The sequence below is a fragment of the Macaca mulatta genome, chromosome 13 (assembly GCF_049350105.2).
Source record: "Macaca mulatta isolate MMU2019108-1 chromosome 13, T2T-MMU8v2.0, whole genome shotgun sequence".
Classification (NCBI taxonomy): Eukaryota; Metazoa; Chordata; class Mammalia; order Primates; family Cercopithecidae; genus Macaca; species Macaca mulatta.
In genome coordinates, this window is record NC_133418.1 from 88498855 (window position 1) to 88519509 (window position 20655).

Consider the following 20655-nt stretch of genomic DNA (forward strand, 5'->3'; position numbering starts at 1 on the left):
ACACACCCTACACTCCAGCAACAACGATGATCTCACGCCACTGAACCACCTGTCCCCACCCCTTATCACTCCAGCCACAGCTCACGTCCACCCAGCCTCAAATCTCTGCCTCTCCCTTGCCCCTGGTGAACTGCCCACAACCTTAAGACCACCCACTCTATAAGACCTTCTCTGGTCAAAAAACAAACAGGATTAAATTTCCCTCCTCTGACTTTCAACAGTACATAAGGGTACCTAACTCTTGAAGTGCACCGACCCATCATACTAAATCAAAATCAGACTGTTTCTCCTGTGAATTCCTCTAGTGCAGGGGGCATGTCTTACTTGTTTTATAAACAATAGTAAAAAAATGATAAAGGTACCCAACCGATAACCTGAAATAAACTTTTTCATGGATACAAGTCAGGGGTTAGAGCATGTATTGTTTTATGTTTTTTTTTTTTATACATTTTAGACTGCAAGCTTGTAGGTATGGTGCTTTTCAAAATTAGTATATGGAAGGAAGGACTATGGAATGTGTTTAAAATGCAGATTCCAGGGTACCCACTCAAACACTGTTTTTCTGCAAGTTTGGGGAGCGGCTCCAGAATGTGCCCATATGATAATCTGCTCTCCAGGAGATTCTGCTGATGGGAATCTGCAATCCACTTTCCAAGAACTTTGTGCCTAGATGTGCACAGCCTGGGTGGTCACAGTTTAATTTGTACTTTCCAGTGGAAAAAACAAAACAAAACCAAGTACAACTAGTTTTAGCATTATAATGAGAATGATTACTAGTACTTGTTTTTGATCACTTACAAACACTCCTTCCTGCCTGCATACCATTGCTTAAAAGTGAGAGATACTACCTACGAGGGAAGAAAAGAACAGAAATATTACCAATTTATCCAGTACTGTCACCCAAAGAAGAAAAATGTGCGACTGCTAGCAAGCTACTTAAACTCTTGGGGACTGTTTTCTCATCCATAAAGTGAGATAGCTGGATCATAATAAACTTTTTTCTAAATATAAAATCCTTTGATTCTATCATTGCCATTCCCATTCCTGTCACTGCTGCAATCTGACCTCAGTTCATCCTCTTCTCACTCCCTGTCCTTTGGGAACATCAGTCACTTTGCATCCCTTACTCACCTGATCCTCCTCCTCTCCAAGCACCTCAACCTTCAGGCCCAGCTCAAGATAGGGTTTTTGCACTGGTGATGTTTTGGTTTTCGTGGGGCCATAATAATTATGTAGCTTTGCTTTTTTTCCCTACTAAAGAACTCTAAGCAAGGCTGGAAAAGAAACAACATGCTAGATGCTGTTGTCTCCCTACCACTAGGCATGTTTCAGACCCTACATAACTAAGTGGAAGGGTCAACAGTTTGTTTTACTACAATGACCACAGAAACCTTAAAGGAGGATAACCTATAGGAGATCCTGGAGGAGGCCATAGGGGTAGGAGTCCTGTTTGTTCCTCCCACAGCCCTTTCAGCAAAGAACAGGAGTGCCCCTCAACCTCCGCCCCGCCCCGTACCCCCAGAGGTATCCTCCTGGTGTAGGTGCTGATGTTATCCTAACACTCCCCCAGTAAGCTCCTTCTGCAGAGGAGGCAGCTCCGAAGCAGCAAGTCATCACACTCCTCACCCTCCCCAGCAGACCCTGATCTTCCTCCGCCCATATCCTAGAGGAAAACAAGTCAGTGAGGTATTCTGGAAAAGATTTCTTCCAATACTAGATGTACTACACACCGGAACTGAGTGCTTGAGGCCTTCAAAAGTGGAGGCATCATTGACTATAAATTAAAAACTACTATTTACAGGTGGGTGGGAGGTCTCCCTTTAGTCAGGAAACAAGGATAAATGAGGAATGAAAAGGGCAAAGCACTTGTGTTACTAAGATTCTACACAGTATATTAATGATATAGCTTGTTGGGAATGGAAATTATAATGACACATAAAACACAGTACTATTCTATAAAAAGCAGCTTCAACTTTAATTAAATTCGATGTACCATCTTTCTTCTGATTAAATTTCTTACCTCTTTCCAAGAATATGTGTGTGTGTGTGTGTGTGTGTGTGTGTGTTTTAAAGGCTGCAAACAAAATATCCAAAAAGCAACAGGTTTCCTAACTGAGGGTCCAACTCTTATGGAAAACAGCACTCCTCTCTAAGAAAGTTCCTTAGGCTCACAGTTTTCCTCATGCTTCACCGTAAGAGATTTACTACTCTCTGTGTATGAATAACTAACTAACCCTCCTTCCCTCTTTCTCCCTGTCTCAAGTCTATTCCTGCGTGATTTCCTGGCATTTCCACTCCCCCAGCACTGACAAATGTGCTGTAGCCACAGCAAGTGCAGCCCTGCTCTGGGGATCATACTCTCACCCCGCAGCAATCGCTCCCCTGTGTACAGTGAGCTGTCACCTGTCAACCAGAAACTGCACCTTCTTCACCACTTTCCCTTTGGAGACCACCAGAAAATCACTCTGCCTTTTGTGGTGGTGGTGGTGGTTGTTTTATGCTTTGTTTTTCTTTTGCGGGGAGGAATCAAAGGTCATGCTCCCATGTAGGGAAGGTAAAGACAATTAGGTTTGGGTTCAGTGTATACTGTTCGGGTGATGGGTGCCCCCAGATCTCACAAATCACCGCTAAATAACTCACTCATGTAACCAAATACCACCTGTTTCCCAAAAACCTATGGAAATAAAAAATTATAAAATAAATAAAAAATAAAATAAAATATTCCTTTGCCTTCCTACTATTGGTAATAATAATAAATCAGTCATTAAGCTCTTCTCTTCCTAGCTGCCTCCTCAAGGCTGCCATGTGGCTCAGGAAGCTTATCTTAAGGTGCTAAGTTGAAAGAAAAGTGGTATAAGCAGCAGGAAAATAGAAGCTGTAAGTCTACGTGGTTCCTGCAAGAATTTACCAATTATCTTCTAGGACTCTGCCCCACAGAAAGTAGGTGTGGTGGGGAGAAAACAATGGCATCTTTCACAAATTACTACCTTGATGTGACTGGCTAAAAAAAAAAATCGGGGTTAGTTTTGAAGAGACTCAAACTAATCGGGTGGCGGGGCGGGGACGACACAGCAGAAACACAGCTGAAAATAATCGCAGGGCCCGTGCCCTTGTTGAAATGTTAGAGCTGGGATCTGGCAGAAATCCTGGGCCACTCAGTCCAGCTCAACAATCCGATACCGCGTATCGAGAGCTGGCCAAGTCCCAGGAATGGAAGACTCCCTGCCTTCACTTCCGTAGGTCTAGGGGAAGACAATGGCATCTGCTTTCATGGCTGGCAGGATGGCTTTAGAGAGTAAGACGGGATGGGAGCGAGAGCTGCATGAAGGACTAGTTAGGAAAAGTAGGAAGGGAAACTGGCATATCACACTGTGGAAAGGAGAACTGGGCTGGGACGTGGAGAGTAAGTTTTAGTATAGGAACATAAGTTATTCCCACTTCAGAGCAGAATTGCCAACTGCCTCAGAAAATAGATGCTTTGAAACAATGAATCAGCTTGTTATGAACATGTAATGATTTTGTAGCTATTTACTGAGTGTGCACATGCAGCAGGCACTAAGCTGGACTGGGGCTGGGGATACACAGGGTTCTGGCCTTAAGTTTAGGGAATTTAGTTTAGGGAAGCTTTGTATATATAACCACAAATGAGAACACAATGGGATGCTGACTATTCAATCTCCTCCCCAGAGCACACAAAGAATAAACACCAACGACGTCTGAACTAACCTTCTATTTGAAAATCTGACCAAAGCCTCCACTGCCTGGCTGCTAACACTCCTTCAGGCTGCCAGAGACATCTGGGGCCTGAGCTGGCGCTGAAACAGATGACTTTAAGCATGTGTCCACTTGGATTCCTTTGGGCAGTCAATTCCCAGCCTCTCATCCTTGTCATCAGTGCAAAGTGAAAGACTGTATTGTCTCTCATCCTCCAAGGAACACACATCCCCAGAGAGCACTGCTCTGGGACTCTTTCTTCTGTGCCAACCTCCCTTCCAACTGACTCCCCTGCTTCCTCCAAACTTTCCTCTGCAAACAAACCCCCTCTTCCTCTGAACATACCACACAATACACTACTCAAATTTGTTTCTAACATTTACCTGGCTCTCCCCTAAAGATTCTATTTCCTTATAGCCTTCTCCAGTGAGACTGAGAATCCCCACCTCCTACTCACTTGTTCACCTGGGATGGAAGGGAGGTCAAAGTTCTCTAACTTGACCACTTGCTACTTCCACGTGGTTGCTTTCCTCTCTCATGCTTCCCTTCCTGTGACTCTGTCTCCTATCCAACGCTTTAGGGGGCAGAGGTTTGGGGAATGCACTTTGACAACAAACCAGTCTTAGGTTCAAGTTCTGGCCACTTAGGAACTATGTGACCTTGGGTAAGTTGAGCAATCTCTCTAAGCCTCAATTGTAGCCTACATACAGTGGGGATGATTAAAGCACCCACATGTCATATGACTGCTATGTGGATTAAATGAACTGATGAAAAGCATCCAGGATAGTGCCTGGAACACAGAAGCACACAACACCTGTTAGCTGTTTTATATGATTATAATTTGAGAGGCTTGAGAGTCTATGTGGACAAAGTATTTTCAACACTCTGGCCTCACTTGATCTTTTGGAATCCAGTGACCCTTGCTGCCCCCTCTACTTCGGTGACTCAGTCCTGCGGCCACAGTTCTCTGAACTCTCTGAAGTCAGGCATCCTATCTGCTGATCACAATGCATCCTTCCAGTTCTCCCTGGCCCTTGCTCTACCACACTGACACTTCAAAGTCACTGAGGCGTCTACTCCCCAGATCATTTCCTTTTTTCTGCAGCCTGAACCTCCTCCTGACTGCACCTCTTTAACAATGGAGCCCAAAACCCACGGTGTTTCACTTGAACCACCATCTTCCTCACGCCTTTACCTTTCCTGCCTCTTTATCCTCCTTCTGTATCTGTCTCCTCCAAACCCAATGTATTTAATCCCAGAGACCGCAAACCTGAATGTCTGCAGGAGTCAGGCAGGAATCCTAGAAGAGTAGAGGGGGGCTGTAGACACCTCAAGAAGGTCTGTGACCTCTAACAGGGCATCACTACTCATTCCATGCTTAAGGGTAAACTCAGTGAGGGCATACCTTCCATGTACTCAAGAGAAGTCAGATTTTTATGTGAAGTATGCCAGTTTTTAAATATCAGTGACTAATTTAAAAATAGAAAAAAAGGGGCACATTAAAGAAAACATGTCTTGGGGTAAAATTCAGCCCCAAGAACTACCAATTGCAAACTGTGATTCAACCCTTTGACTTCCTCTGTGCTGATACTGAAGCTGTTGAGAGCAGCTAGAGAAAAGTCAGAGCTACTCTGCATCTTCTACACTGAAGTCCCCCATCACGCCTCACAGACCCCGGTTCCCATGATGCCTTCTCTGACTAGAGGCAAAAGATAAACAGCTGGTGCTGTGTGTGTGTGTGGTGGTGGTGGTGGTGAGGGGTGTGAGCGGCAGTTTGTGAAATGACCATCAAATGTGGGGGAGTGGGCACAGCGGGAAGGCATTCCAGGTAAAGGAAAGAACACACTAAATTTATAAAAGCAAGAAAGAGTACAGTGTGTTTAGTTTAAACTAATAGGTGAGCCCACCAGAATTATATTATGTACTGAGAGGAGGACTGGGGTTATTATGGGGGTACTGGCAGGAGTCATGGCCAGAGAGGGAGGTCAGGGCTGAGTAATAAGGGGCCTTGCATACCATACTAAGAAGCATCTTTACTTGTAAACAACAGGAAAGTACATCTTAAACAAGTAATGTAGTCTTGCAATGGAGTCTTGCAACGGAGTGGTTATCTCGAGAAAACCCAATATTGTCATGAATTCCCTTTTTCTTGAATCATAAAGGTAGGTGGGATTAGTGTTAATGTTTTAAGCTGCAAGACACATTACAAGTCAAAAAATCAACAACAACTGCCTAGAACACCCTTCTCTCTTTCTCCATCTGGTGAACTCTGACTCATTCTTAAAGACTCAGTTCAAAAGTCAAATCTGACCATTCTCCAAATAGGAATTAGCATGTCTTTGCTCTGCGAACTTTGTGTTTTTTGCACACTTCTACTTCCAAAGCATACAACGCTTTAAACTACAATGACTTACACATACTTGCCTTCCTTTAGAATACATGCTCTTAGGTATCAGAGACTATATTTTATTCCTGCTGAGCAGCCCAATGCCTGGCACTCAAACGCTCAAAATATTTGCTCCCTGAACAATCCAAGAACAGTATGGGGTTTTGATGCTAGGACTTCTGCTGCAGACTAAATGTCTATATAATTTAGTTAAAAGCATTCATTATTTACCCATGCTGGGTACTGATGAGAATGAAATATATAAGGTGGGTCCTTGCCCTCAAAGAATCCACAATCTAAAGTCTTAGGAATTATCGTTAAAACTCTTCATGATCTAGCTATGGAAATCAAAGTCCCTGATCATATTATCATAAGAGCCATGACATGTAACTTCCTTTCTTTTCAATCAAAAGCAAAGTCAGGAAAGAATAATTTACAAAGCACTTGTCTATATAATACATTCACAACAGACTGACCAAGGCCAAGAGAAACCAGCTGTCTCTACCTCCTGGGTTCTAATTAGCAATTAAATGTCTACCCAATATAACTCTGAATTCTCTGCAAACTGTGGCAACTACAATGATGAGGAAGCCAATAATCCATATCCAATGTAAAGGTGTAAATGAAGAGTAAAATATATTCCGTGATTTGGGTTGCTTTTGGTATTTTCATCAGAGGTAGGGCTTTAACATTTTAGACTTGCTTATCAGCTATGTAAGTAATTTCACAAAGCATTTTTGCAGAGCTGTTCTGTTTGCATGTGCCATGATGATGACATAGCAAATGAGGGTAGGGACAGACCTCTGAGTTTCAATATTATCATGCTGTGGATTCTGCTTTCAACTTTACTGAAAGGCTTATGGAATTCAGTTAAGTTACTTTCTCTCAGTCCGACTCAGAGGGCCACATATACAGTGTCTGGTGATATCCATGACCACTCAGATTAAACTGGAAGCCACTGAGAGCCTTGCTTGTTTTTGGGACTAAGACAAATATAAAATAAGGCTAGACACTAGGTCAAATTCATGGTGAGATACAAAAAGCATACGGCCCTAGTAGAGGAAACATAGCACTCATGCATCTGAAGTGAATTACTGACAAATCAAACACTCTACTAGGGAGATAGTTCATCCCCAATGGGCAAGGGCTTTACTTCTAGGAAAGCATATTTTCTTCAATCTGGGGATAGGTCCAATAATAACATGGAATTCCTACAATTATTTTGTTTTAAAAACACCAGAGTTTAATATAGACTCTGACTTTTTTAGTCATGAGTTGACTCGCTCTTTTGGGCCAAAAATTACCGTGACAGAGGGCAACAGAATAGATGTTCTTTTCTTAGTTGAGAAAGATGAGCTTCAAACACACTTCCAAATTTTTTTCTGCATGTGTTTAAAAACAGAGAGAATGCTACCACAATAGCATGTCAAGAGTCACGAATGTTTTAAATCTGTGCTATGCTAATGCATATTTTCCTTATTATATAACTTATATTTATTTACTCCCAAAAAGCAGCTGGAGAAATTATTCAAATTAAAGGGAACAACAACAACAAAAATGAACTGAATTATGGAAATTTGTCTACTAACAGACCAATCTTAAAAGAAAAAAACAAAAAACCCAAACTGTTAAGTGCCATCTTCTCTGAGACACTATCTTAGAACAGATGGACATGATAATCAATTACAAGACTCTTAATTTGATAAAGTCCTTTTGAAAATGCATATGCAGGGATAGTTAAAACTGGTTAGCTTGAGTAGGCATAATACAAGCAACTTAATTGCCTAGCACAATGGTAAAAGCACATGAATCTACACTAAATATTATTTAGTGGCCTAAAAACCTAACAGTGTCTCCAAGAAGAAAAAAAGAAGTGCTTTCTGAGCTCTGAACATGACCCTGACAGTTCCAAGTCACCCTCAGGAAGTTTCTGGCTTTGACACGTTTGTCGGGTTGGGTTGATGTGCCCTGTGTTGACAGCCCCTGACCCTTGTGTGATGCTTCCACCTTCCAACACCCTCCTAAAGACTTCAAACCGCAGAGTTATAGGCTGGAGCTCTGGAGATAAGAGTTGACAAACTCTGGAAGGCTCTACCATGGAAGGATAAGCACTTGAGCACACAGAGCACTAAAGGACTCTTGATGCTGCTGCTCGTTCCATTTCTCAGAAGGAGACAGTTGTTCCAGAGCAGAGGAATAAGAAAATCCCTCCTGTCCTACTGAGTTTTTAGGAGGGAAGGGAGGGATAAGAAAAAACTGTCATCTGTTGTTCCATGTGTATGTGCTTTTTGAGGTGCTTGATTTCTCAGTTTGGATTTAAAGCTGGCATATTATTGTATGGTTTTTCTTAAATTTGGTTTTCATTGTTTGGTAGAAAGACTGTCTATTAACTGATTCTTTCCTTGAAGGCAGATGACTGTGTGTGCATGTTGTATGTTTCCTTCTTATTACCTTCCAAAACTTGGGAGCCTTTTTGAAACTGGCATTGGTCATATCTGCAAGACGTTAAGATCCTTTAAGCACGTGCCACATTTCATTCACCACTATATCCCACACCAAGCCCAGTGTTCTGCCTTCCACGAGGTCCTCAATGAGTATTTAATTATTAAATTGTTTTAACCGATTGGAGCATTTAAAAATCTGTACCTTGTTTTCACTCACTGTAGCTGTGTGGTTAGATTAATTTTGATTTAACTCAAGTGCTTCTGAAGGGAAGGGATAACCTGCCAAAGATTCCATTCGGCTGGCCTCATCCGGTATGAGTCAATTTCAGGCTGTGAATTCTGGAACCCCAGAAAACTTTTTCTAAATATCTCTCTCTATTCACAAGAAGCAGTGTGCTAGCAATCTGCTAAGATTCTATTATCATAATGCAAGACAGCACCAACAAAACGAATTTCCTTGAGAGCACAATTTCAAATCGAAGCAGCTCAGTGCAAATATTTAGATGTTATAGTGAAAGCAAAGGACATTGATGACCTTCACTCTGGTCATGGGCTGTATATTTGACATATTTTTCAGACACAACGGGACTATCATCCTTCCTTTTATCTTATTTCCTTTCCTGGAGTTACAGAGTCTGGAACTGTGATGATAGGACAGGATATGAGTGGGAAACTGCCTTCTACGTTTAATGTTTTATGGAAGAGAAATAAAACTGAGGTTCAAACAGGGAAAAAAGTCACTTTGAGTAGATCTTTTTTCATTTTAAGAGACATAGAAAGAAATGGTTCAATCATAAAGTTAGGAAAAGAGAATCTAAAACTTGTGCAAGAATATAATTCTGTGTGTGTATGCACAATTAAGTGCAAAATACAGAAAAGAGCAATATGAATATGGAGAAGCTGAAGACAGAGAAGACACACACAGAGTCAGACCTCAGGGAAAGTGATGTGGCAACAGAAGGGGAGAAACAAGTGCAAATATGGGTCCAAGGGCCAGCAAGTAGCCATGCATGGGCTGATACAGTTTCACACAGGTGAGCCTGTGGGGGCACCAGGAACCATACACACATGGCCCTACCCAGCACATTTACCAAGGCAGGTTGACAGGCAGAGATATCGACATTCTATTAGAAAGCAGTCTAACAGTAAATCCTTCTCTTGTGGAGTCAGCCTTTGGCCAGATATTCTCTGCTTCTGCTATGTAGGGACTATCTATTTATAGATGTAAAGAAAAAAAAAGGGTAACTAGCAATAGTCAACTAACCACTGACCAAATAGGCAATCTGTTTTACTGAATTATTACTCAGCTTTCACAACCCAAGCAGTTCTGATTACCCTGGCTTAAATCATTACTCTAGTAGTTTATTTCATTTTGCTGTTTCTAACTTTTATTTTTTATTTTAAGAAAGTTAAAAAAAAACATAATTCTTTTATAACTTCCTTTGGACTTTCTCCCTTTCTTATCCCTAGGCAAGACATATATCTCTCCCATTATTTTCTGAGCTGTGAAATTTCCTAAAAATTTTCTTTCCCTTTGTTTCCCAAGAGTCTCCTGTCGCTAGTGGCTTGGGTTCCTTCCCCTCTAAAGGTTTTTAGAAAGCGAAAGAATTTAGAGGTAGAAGTTATTTTTGAGACAATCAAATTGCTCCTCCCCTCCTTTCTCCGATTGGAAAACAGACCCAGGTAATGTGAAAGACTCACCCAAACTCATGCAGAAGTGGGCCTGGATTCTAGCTTTGAACACATGGTTCGTGCGCTTTCTGCACAGCAGCACCAGGTGATGTGCAGAGGACTATTCTTTAGCTAAGGAATGGTTTACTCACAGGTATGCGTCTGCTTACAGACAATAACAAAGTGCATGACACAGAATGTTAGGGCTCCTGAGAAGCAGGGCTGGAGAGGGCCTGGTGGTGACTGAGCCCAGGGCCACAGGGGACAGTGCGGCTCGGTGGTATGTGCCACACAGACCAGCTCTGCTGATGCTCATCGGGTAGGACCCTCCCAGCTCCACGATGCTCCCTCTATGAAACAGAAGAGCGATACAGCCTGCCTCCTGTGTTGAGCTCTGTGATTCTGGCTTGTCAGTATTTCCAGTGAAACTGTACTTAGAATTTCACGTGTCCAACATATTCTACTACATTTTTTGGTTAAAACAGAAGTCACATATTAGTCAACATATTAGCTAACAGATAATCTAACATTTTTAATTACCTTGAAGCTAAGGAAAAAAAAAAAAACAGTCAAAAATACTTCTGAAGATTGACTTAAAAATAAAATAGGATTTTTGGTCTAGTGTCTCAGAACGCAAGAGATACACATGCTCCAGATATAGGTTCTGGAAGAGAATCAGGCCCTTTGGTCAGAGAGAGGCAGGAGCCAGGAGGGAGCTTGGGAATCTGGCTTTCTGAAATGCACACAACCCAGAAGAAACTCTATTTTAAGTTTCTGAACATTATAAACAATGACTTAATTTATTTCTACCTTAAAATAGCTGGATTGGACTTTTCTCAATAACTTTTAAGAAGGGCATATTTATAAAACAAATTGATAACAGAACCTTTAGAACAAAAAGTTTGGGACAAATTTCATAAAAATAAATTGAAAATAGGTGACTGTCAATAATATGGTAAGTTCATTCATCTTAATAAAAAGATATAAAGTTACTTATCAAAAGGTGTAGGGTATTTAAAAAACTCGTGACTTATAGTGAAAGTGAGAAAGGTGGAGGTATTACTGTCTACAGTTTTTAACTAGTTAATGTCTACCCTGTAAGCCTCTATCTGAAACACTGGTGAAAAATTACGGAGGCAAAGTGAAGAGTCTGTAAAATTAGGTCCAAACATTGGAAAAAGCAAGGAGTGGGAAGTGCAGAGAAAACACTGTGGTCTTAGAACTCCCCATCTTCTTGAGAAATAGCCCAGTTGGGCTGAGGTCTGGGCTGGTGGACACCAGGAGAACATGGACTCTCAGATTTGTATAGCCCAGGCTGGATCCATCCTCCAAATGCATCTGCCTCTGGTGAATCCATTCTTCTCAGATAAGCTCAACCATTATAGAGGAGAACCTCTCTCTATTCAACATCTTTGCAAGTTTTGTTGTGTTTCAAAAATGGACCTGGTTTTATCAAGAGAGATTTTCTGGTATCCCACAGCAGCATTCCCTTTTGTATGATGGGAGAAAACCCAGTTTAACCTAGGTGGTCACAGCACTCTTCAAGAAGCAGAAGGTTAAAAATAATCGTTGGCTAAATGGTACTTAAAGCTAAGGTGGTGGCTCAGAGGCTCTTAAACCATGTGTCTGCTCCTGGGTGGAAAGCCAAATGGCAAGTGAAGAAAGAAGCAGAAAAAGAGCTGCTGAGGGGACAGGGGATTAACTATAATGCTGCCTGAATTTCACCTGAACACCCAGAGCTCCAAGGCCAGAAGGGCATGAATTTTTGGAAAAGGTTCACATATCTGCAACACGCCACCAAATTCCTGCAATCAGAAAATGAAATCTAAAGGGCATCTATCTTGGTTAAATGTAGATTAGGGTGGATTACAAATGGCCACAAATTCTTTGTGGCTTATCTCATCAAGAAGTGGAACCTACTTTCCTACCCTTTGAATAAGGGCTTGTCCTGGGACTTCCTTTGACCAACAGAACATGGCAGAAGTGTTGTGTAATTTCCAACTCTTAGTCTCCAAAGGCTTTGCAACTTCCTCTCCTGCTTCTTTTTTTTTTTTTTTTTTTTTTTGAGACGGAGTCTCGCTCTGCCGCCCAGGCTGGAGTGCAATGGCCGGATCTCAGCTCACTGCAAGCTCCACCTCCCGGGTTCACGCCATTCTCCTGCCTCAGCCTCCCGAGTAGTTGGGACTACAGGCGCGCACCACCGCGCCCGGCTAGTTTTTTGTATTTTTTAGTAGAGATGGGGTTTCACCGTGTTAGCCAGGATGGTCTCGATCTCCTGACCTCGTGATCCGCCCGTCTCGGCCTCCCAAAGTGCTGGGATTACAGGCTTGTGCCACCGCGCCCGGCCCTCTCTCCTGCTTCTGACATCATGTAGGGAGAGGGGTCTTTCCAGCCATCCCAGCTGAGTTTCCAAACATGGGAGGGACATTCAGTCTCAGTCAACCTGCCAGCTGGCTACAGAAGAACTGCTCAGTCAACACACAGAATGAGGACAAAGAATAAATCTTTGTCATTTTCAGCTACTTCTTTCGGGGTGACTATTACACAGCAATGAATAACTGAAACACGTATGTGGTAGGCAGATAGAAATGTGCTGGTGAGATATAAATTCATATTCCCCGATATATTTCTTGGACTTAAAAACAACAAAACATTGTTATCGAAAAAGCTCCAATGCAAAGAGCACAGGGTTTTCAATAAAAAAACCTGGATTGAAGCCTTGAACCTGCTCTGTCTCTTGTACCAAGGAAAATTTGTGATTTTCTGCAAGTCTCTTATTATCTCAATCTCCATTCTTATACCTATAAATTCCTCATAGAATTAAAGTGACAGTAAGATATGAATAGTGAAAATGCTTTATAAACAGCAAGGCGTATTACACATTTAAGCTGTGACTGGTATTGTTATCTATATGTCACTTAAAGACTATCTTGGTTTTTTCCTCCCTGCAAATAAATAATTTGCATTAATGTATCTGACTTGTAAGTTTCTGTTGTAAATTCTCTTATGCGCGGCAGCATCTGTACACGCACACACACGCAGACACTCACAAAGGGACTTTCAAGGACCACAAGGTGTCCTAAATCCCACAGATAGTCCCATTTTCCCTATATGTCATTGTGTGGTGTTTAGGCCCACCCTCTCCTGAAAGGTAGAATGCATTGCCATATAACTCATATCATATCTTCATGCCAACAGAAGAAAAAAGGATAAAAAGAAACGGCTGGATGCCTGGAAATCTAAGACAAGTTGAGGGAAGGAAGAATTAAATAATGGTTGAAAATTAATTATATCACACACAAGAATGATGTTTAAACAGGATGAAGTTCAAGAGAAAAGACACAAAAGAAGTGAAAATGAAAGACGGACTGTTAAGACAGAAAGGCAGCAAGGAAATAAGGAACAGCCTATACTCACAAAGGCCAGAGGTAGAAGAGAAAACCAGTATTTGTCAGGGATAGAAGTGGAAAGTGATACCCATGTACGGTAAGAACACCTGGAGAGTAGTGTCTGTCACTTGTAAGAACTCAATTCGTGTTTAATGAATGGATGAATGAATCAATTGAAAACATACAATTCAAGAGAAAACCAACAAATCAAGCTCACACAGAAATGGGGCAGTTAGGGGTCGGAATGGGTGAAATAGTCTCATAGGGAAGGGCAACTCCATTTGGATGGGAATGAAGGAGGGAGGAATGTATTCTTCAAGACAGGGGAGAAAAGTCCATAAACACACTTTCTAGCCCGTGAAAGTACAATAAATTCTTACAAAAAGGGAGTTGTTACTTTCACTGAAGGTAATTCTTTACAGCTAAAGTTTCAGATATTTTACCTTATTATGTCCTAAAATGTAAAGGGCTTTCTCCCCTGATTTCTCCACATAATCAGCTTTGCTCTCAAATGGCTCTAACTTCTTAACAATGCTCTAAAAGTATGCTGGTAAAAGTCAAATAATCATAATATGATCTTCTATGTTCTATAATGTTCTTCTTCATGCCTAAAAATCGTGCTCTTAAAGAGCGGACATTTAACATGGCTCACACACAAGAATAAAGTTATGTAGTTTTTCTCTTAAAATACTACCACTATGACTACATGTTGGGCTTTTGTTTTTCATGTGATTATTTGGGTTGTTATTCTCTAATCGATGTACAACCTATCACCCCATCACCCTCCGCAGGAATCCACTGAATATGCTAAACTAGGCTGAATGGGTCTAAGCCACAGCTTGAGTATATTCTGCATTTACCGACTCATTCAGCACTAATGCATACAGAAGAAAAGAAAAGATGACACAATTCCTGACCTTTAGGAACGTCATATAGCTGATGAAACAAGACTTCACGCATGCGACAATTCAATAACAATGTATGAAAGTCGATAATTAATTGACAGCATAGGAAAGGGTATGTGGGAAGTTTCTCGGCAGTGGGACACGTGTTGGTTGAAGCATGAATACTTCGTGGACAGAGAAAAATTTAATTAGAGTCCTGCTGGATGAGGAATATGAGAAGAGATGGAATGGAGAGAGAAAGGCATCCCATGCTGTGAGAGATGAGTGCTGTGCTTGGAATGGAGGGTTTCTACAGGATTGAGGAGGACCGCACCATACAGACGGGGACTGGGGGAAAAGTGCAAGGGTTTGAAAATGAGACAGGGAGCAGTATGACAACCCAATGGCAGAAAGATAACTAGAAACTAAAACTATTCATTCTTTTTCTTTTCTTCCACATATAAATCATCTTGGCTAAGAGAGGGCCTGTTAATCCATTCATTCACCCATAGATGTGGGCTGACATATTATGTTTAGGTACAAGAGGCTACAAAATACTCCCTTTCTTTGAGAATCACACAGGACAGGAGAGACAGACAAAAAAAAATCAGTGTGTTCAATGTGTGATGAAAAGTGCTATGATAAAAAGATACATGGGGGATGGATGACAAAGGAGCAGAGAGGGCACTTAAGTCATCTTCAGGGGCCAAAGAGTGACAACACTTCAATGAGCAAGAAATGCAGTCTTGAAGGAGAGGCAGAAGCTGCCTACATGTACACAGAAGGGCAAGGGAGCCCAGGAAGAGGTAGTGGCAATTGCAAAGGCAGAGGGCTTGTGAGAGAGCTGGGGGAGGAGACCCTGTTCAAAGGGAACAAATGAGCAGGGGATGAGTATGGGTCACTGATGATCTGACATACAGGAAACTAAAGAGCTGTGAGAACCTATCTCTTCTCTGCAAATAATTTACAGTGGGATGTTGAATGACTTCCTTCTCTATGTTTTCGATGTGTTGATTAGAGACAAATTTAACTCTGGCCATTCTTCGCTTTTGAATGCCAAAGTCAAAATTATGTCAATACAGTAATAATCATCTTCAAGTTTTATTTACTAGACTCACAGAAGCTTGAGGATAAAATGGAAGGCATCTAGTTCAACCTCCTTTCCAACCTAATATAATTCTTCTAAGCATTCCGGGCAGGTGGCCATCCAGACGGAAAGAAATCTATCCAGCTCCAAGGAGCTCTGTCTGCCTCAGGAAGCAGCCAATTCACTACAGAACATCACTAGTTGTGGGAAAGTTCCTTTTTAAATTGAGACTAAATATACCTTCCTGTAGCTTCTACCAATTTCAACCCCCTAGAGTGACTGAAAAAATAGCGGACCATGACTCCTATGTGCAGAGGATGCTATGTGACATTTATAATAGTGAACTGAGAATTGTCCATTTTCCTCACTAAAGGACTTCCTCGTTAACAACTGGCTTAGTTTTGATTAATTAGGTTCTCCAATATAATGTACCATCTTCCTTTTCAGGAAGACCCTGAAGGGACATCTGTTACTGTTAGTGATGCTCCATTTATCTCCTTCACTGATCAGTAGTAATACCTTATGTTTGCAAAATATTTCAACCCTTCCTAAGCATCTGCACATAAATTATCACATTCTAATGTCATAGGAAGGTTGCTGCACCAATGTATGTTATCTTCACAAAAATCTTTGCATCTGTTTTATGATACAGTATAAAGGACAGGTCTTAGAGAATCCTAGGTTTGACAGAACAAAGGCTAGGAGATACCAAGGATCTAACTTATTTTATGAGAAGAAAGAAGGAAAAAGTAATTATCAGAACAAATTCTGGATGTCTCTTCAATTATGGACAAATAACTGATACTTACCTTACCTATGGACCACATATACTCCTATCTTATCAAACCATTTGCATAATCACAGGTACTCATGCAACAAACCTAGAAGCTAAATGCCTGGCACTGGGACTGAGGAAGAAGAGGTTGGAAATTGAGTTAAATAGGGCACAGTTTTAACTCATCTTATTAAATGTAGAACGAAAGCTGAAAAACATGAGATGACTTAGTCATAAAGATGGCTTGTTGACCTGCAAAAGATGGAAGGGAGGTCATGGCAGAGAAGAGGGGTGAGTGGGGGGGAGAAACAGACTGTAAACCCTACACTTCCAAGAACAGTCTTCCCCAAAGCCAAGTACGAAGGCACAGCTCTATGGTGGTGCTTCGTAGACTATAAAGGACAGGACTCAGAGATCCTCATGTTCTAGAGAAAAACCAGTTCTAGGGGGGTAAGTGCATGCCCTGCTACTAGGGTTAAAATGACAGTGGCTCCTCCCACCAGTCAAGCCAAAGAGAGACGTGTTTGTTACTCCAGACAGCACTGTAAGAATGAAGACTCCTCTGGGCCTCAGAAAGAAATGGGTCTGGGCAGCCGTGTGACTCCAAACATCAAGGGTCCCTGTGGAGCGGTGCTATGAAGCGTGCAATGTTTCATCACACTGAACATGTTGTTTAAGCACCTACAAGATTCACTGCAGAGGATCAAAAGATGTGCCTACTCTTGACAGACACCTCACTGCCTGCCTCCCTATCTACATACAGAGGGGCATATTTGCTTATATAGGTCCCAGCCCTCGAAAGTGTACAGGCACCCTTATAGAAAGAATCCATAAGGGTTAATGACTTAACCTGATGACACCTGGTTTTGATCTGAGGAAAGATATATGTAAATACCAAGTAATGCAAACAGTTCAGTGATTTCTTCCAGAGAAACAGGAAAGGACTAGGTTTCTCATGGGAAAACAAACTGCATGCTCAAAATGTACCTCAGATGATGCTAACAAACGAGGAGAAAAAACTTGACAAACTAATGGCAAACTAACCTTGTTGGCAAAGTACAGCAACCATCTGCGGTGAGTCTGACTTGAGTTTCGTAGCTATCCAGGGGACACGCGGTCTGCTGAACAGGAGGGCATTCCACAGTCCTGCAGTCCACGCCGAAAACTGAAAGGGGGCAAACAGAGAGGCACCGTTTATTGTTACATTTACTTGCTTTTGGAGTCCCTAAATGAAATACTAGCTCTTGACAAATTTCCAAAGTCTCCTTGCTTCCAGAAGCCCAGTCCTAGTGTTGGTATATTATTCCAGTTACTGTTACAGAACTGCAATATTCCTCAAATTTTCTGTGTAAGGAAAGAGGTGGGGATGAGATATTTAAGAGTTACAATGAAGACAGAGAAAGAATTAAACCAGCAGTGGTTACATGGATGGTGACAGTTAGCCAGAGGCATTTCTGATTGACAGAATAGTTCAAGAGATGGACAAGGGATCACTTTGCTTGGAGTGTTTATCTAGCAGTCTAAAAAAAAGAAAGAAAAAGAAAAACCCAAACAAAAAAACAACTGGCCGATGATTAGAAACTTGCAAAGAGGAAATCACTATAACTCAGAAGTGTTCACAGACCACATCGGAAATGCTGCCACAAGAGCAAGGATGTTAGAAATAATATAAAGCAAGAAACAGCTGGGACACAACAGTACATCAAATGTTGGCAAAGAGGGTGAGTAAACAGTCAAAGATGACTTGGCACATGCTATAAAGTAAAGAGGGCAGATGTGGGGGGGAGTTGGCAAAGAGAAAGATTGGGGCTGTTGCATTATGAAACTTCTGGCATTTTGATGCATGTATCCATCTAAAAATAACTTTCTGTTTTATGTATGATGATTGTTTTTAAATGTAATAATTCAAAGTGGCAGATATAGCTGCAAATAAGGTCTCTGACCTTCTCTGGGGAAATGAAGCAGATTGCCATAGTACCATAAATTTTAACCCTACCTCCCCAGTCAAGCATACTTTGAAGGAAAAAAAGAAGAAAAGAGGAAAAGACACGCTCACTATCTGAAGGTGCTTATGTACCTAGTGGATGATCACTCTGGTTCTCTGACTACAAGGCCAGAAGTCAAGCTGCCATTAGCCCAAAGTGGCAGATTCAGAGGACACCGGTGAGAAGGCCCATCTTCATGTGGAAGGAGAGACCAGGGGTGGCTGAGGAGGGATCTGCTACCCTCTGATGCAAAGGAACGAGGCTGCTGAGACAGAGCTCGTGCATACCTGGTTTGCACTCATAGAGGTCACAGCACTCTCCCGGCTTCCCTGAGGCTTTTGACACTAGTATGTTCAGGTTTCCCGGCTGGCAGACTTTGCGCAGACAGCCTGCGGGGTTGCACACGCAGCGGCTGGGTAAGGGACAGCACTCCCCAGGAGGAGCATAACCCTCGATCAGAACAGAATCTTCAGGACAACGTGGAGAGAACTGGACTTCACAGCGGGCCTTGGAGCAATCTGGCTTCTCTTCTAAATGGGAGAGAAAGAATTTAGCTTATGCCCAGGGCAGTGTGGGGCACTTTCAACAGAAGAACAGACAGTCCTGATGATCTATTTAAGTAGCCAGAGAGGAGGGTAGGGAAAGAAATTCAGTGTAAACCTTCAAACTTAGTTTAACTAACAATGAAAACCTCACCCAAGATCTGCCCATGACACCAAAATATGAGCCTGAAATTCCCTTCTTCTCCGTCTTCCTACCCACTTGTGTTAAACAATGAACATCTAGAGCAATGACCAAAATGAAGAAATGCGAAGGGAAGATGCACCCACGGCGTGGAGAATCTGAAAACTGGACCCATTCCTTGACTAACTGAAAGGTCTTTGAATTCAAAAGAGTTTTAAAGGCTATTCTTTGAAAACAGTGTACCTTAAAACACAAGCAAATCATGGCCACTTCAGAAACTGGAGACAATGTGTATGACAATCAACATGGAGGAACTCTACCTGCACACTCTGCGTTTCAGTGGCATTCTATTAAGAGTCTGTGACATTATGATGTGGCAGCTAAGCAAGATGGATAATGAGTCAAATTCCCGTGTTTAATTTCCTGAAATGGCACCTGATATGTTTCTATCTCTAGCAAAGCTCCATCAAACACACCTTATTCCCCTCTCTCTAATATTATCTGCTGACCAATTGCTGTATCTCAATTTTAGAGACGGGAAAAATAAAACAAGGTGGGTTTACTCAGATTTCACAGCGGGGGAGCAAAGTCCTGGCTTCTGGAACCCCAGTCCACAGTTTAGCTTCTTGGGTTCACTTTTAAGAGACCTATACGAACATAAGGCCCTTGAGGAAAAGATGGAAATAGACTAAAAGACATCATCACAGCCCATGACCTTTGGTGGGAGATGGGGAGTTTAGGAGCCATTAGGTGAAACTGATGCCAGTCAGTACCAGGCAATGTTTCCGTAAGTGTTCATTGGTCTTCCTAAAGTAAAACCCAAACAGAGAATTGTGTAGTAGGATAAGACCCAAAAGGTCACCTAGTTTAGTTTCCTCATTTTGTAGATAAAGAACCTGAGGCCCCAGAGCTTAAGTGACCTGGCTAAGGTCATTGGTAAACAAAGAATCCAGGTCTCCTCATTACAGTCCACTCAGGTCTTGATATCATAGCAGTGGATCTCTTTCTAAAACCATGCCTGTTCCTCTAGTCATTTTCTACCTTGCTGTATCTTTCCTCTTCCTTATCTATTTCTTGTCTACTTAAGACATAATATAGGAGACCCTTCATACTTACAGTTCTAGTAAATTCACTGAAACATTGACAGAGAACCAGCTTGGGATATGTCAGTAAAGAGGAAAAACACAGGTCCCTGCCCTCATTAGTTGATACGGTAGTGGAGGATGACAGAACATAAGTAACAAACATTATAAAGAAGCAAATTGTATAGTAGTAAAGGGTGATATGTGCTATGAGGGGAAAACAAGAACAGAGTAAGAGGGAGTTGGAATGCTTAGAAGAAGGGGGTAGCAGTTACAACGTGGTGAAAATGGATGGGCATGACTGAGAAGTTTATGGCAGAACAAAGACTTGGAGGAGTGAGGGGACGAGCCATGGAGATACTTGGGAGAAGAGCATCCCAGCAGAAGGAACTGCTGACGCAGGCTTATGTGTCCCAGGAAGAGTAAGAACGTCAGTGTGGCTGAGGCACAGCAAGTGAGAGGAGAAACAGGAGATGAGGCTGGATGAGCAGCAGGGGTACCTGGTTACCTGGTCATTTAGAACCCTTATGCCATTTTCAAGACTGTAGTGTTCA

At 41.9% G+C, this 20655-nt stretch overlaps 1 protein-coding gene across 5 annotated transcripts in view; it reads right to left on the minus strand.

Annotated features, from left to right (window-relative positions):
• Positions 1 to 20655, minus strand: part of CRIM1 (cysteine rich transmembrane BMP regulator 1) — a 197357-nt gene that overhangs the window by 90396 nt on the left and 86306 nt on the right. For 3 of the 5 annotated variants that reach the window (XM_015112097.3, XM_015112099.3, XM_015112098.3), the window contains 2 exons: positions 18623 to 18865; positions 17395 to 17515 (listed from right to left, as the gene is read on the minus strand). In XM_015112097.3, coding sequence (XP_014967583.3) covers positions 17395 to 17515; positions 18623 to 18865 — 364 coding nt within the window. The remainder of the gene's footprint in view (positions 1 to 17394; positions 17516 to 18622; positions 18866 to 20655) is intronic. The other 2 variants (XM_077959728.1, XM_015112100.3) reach the window with 1 other exon arrangement.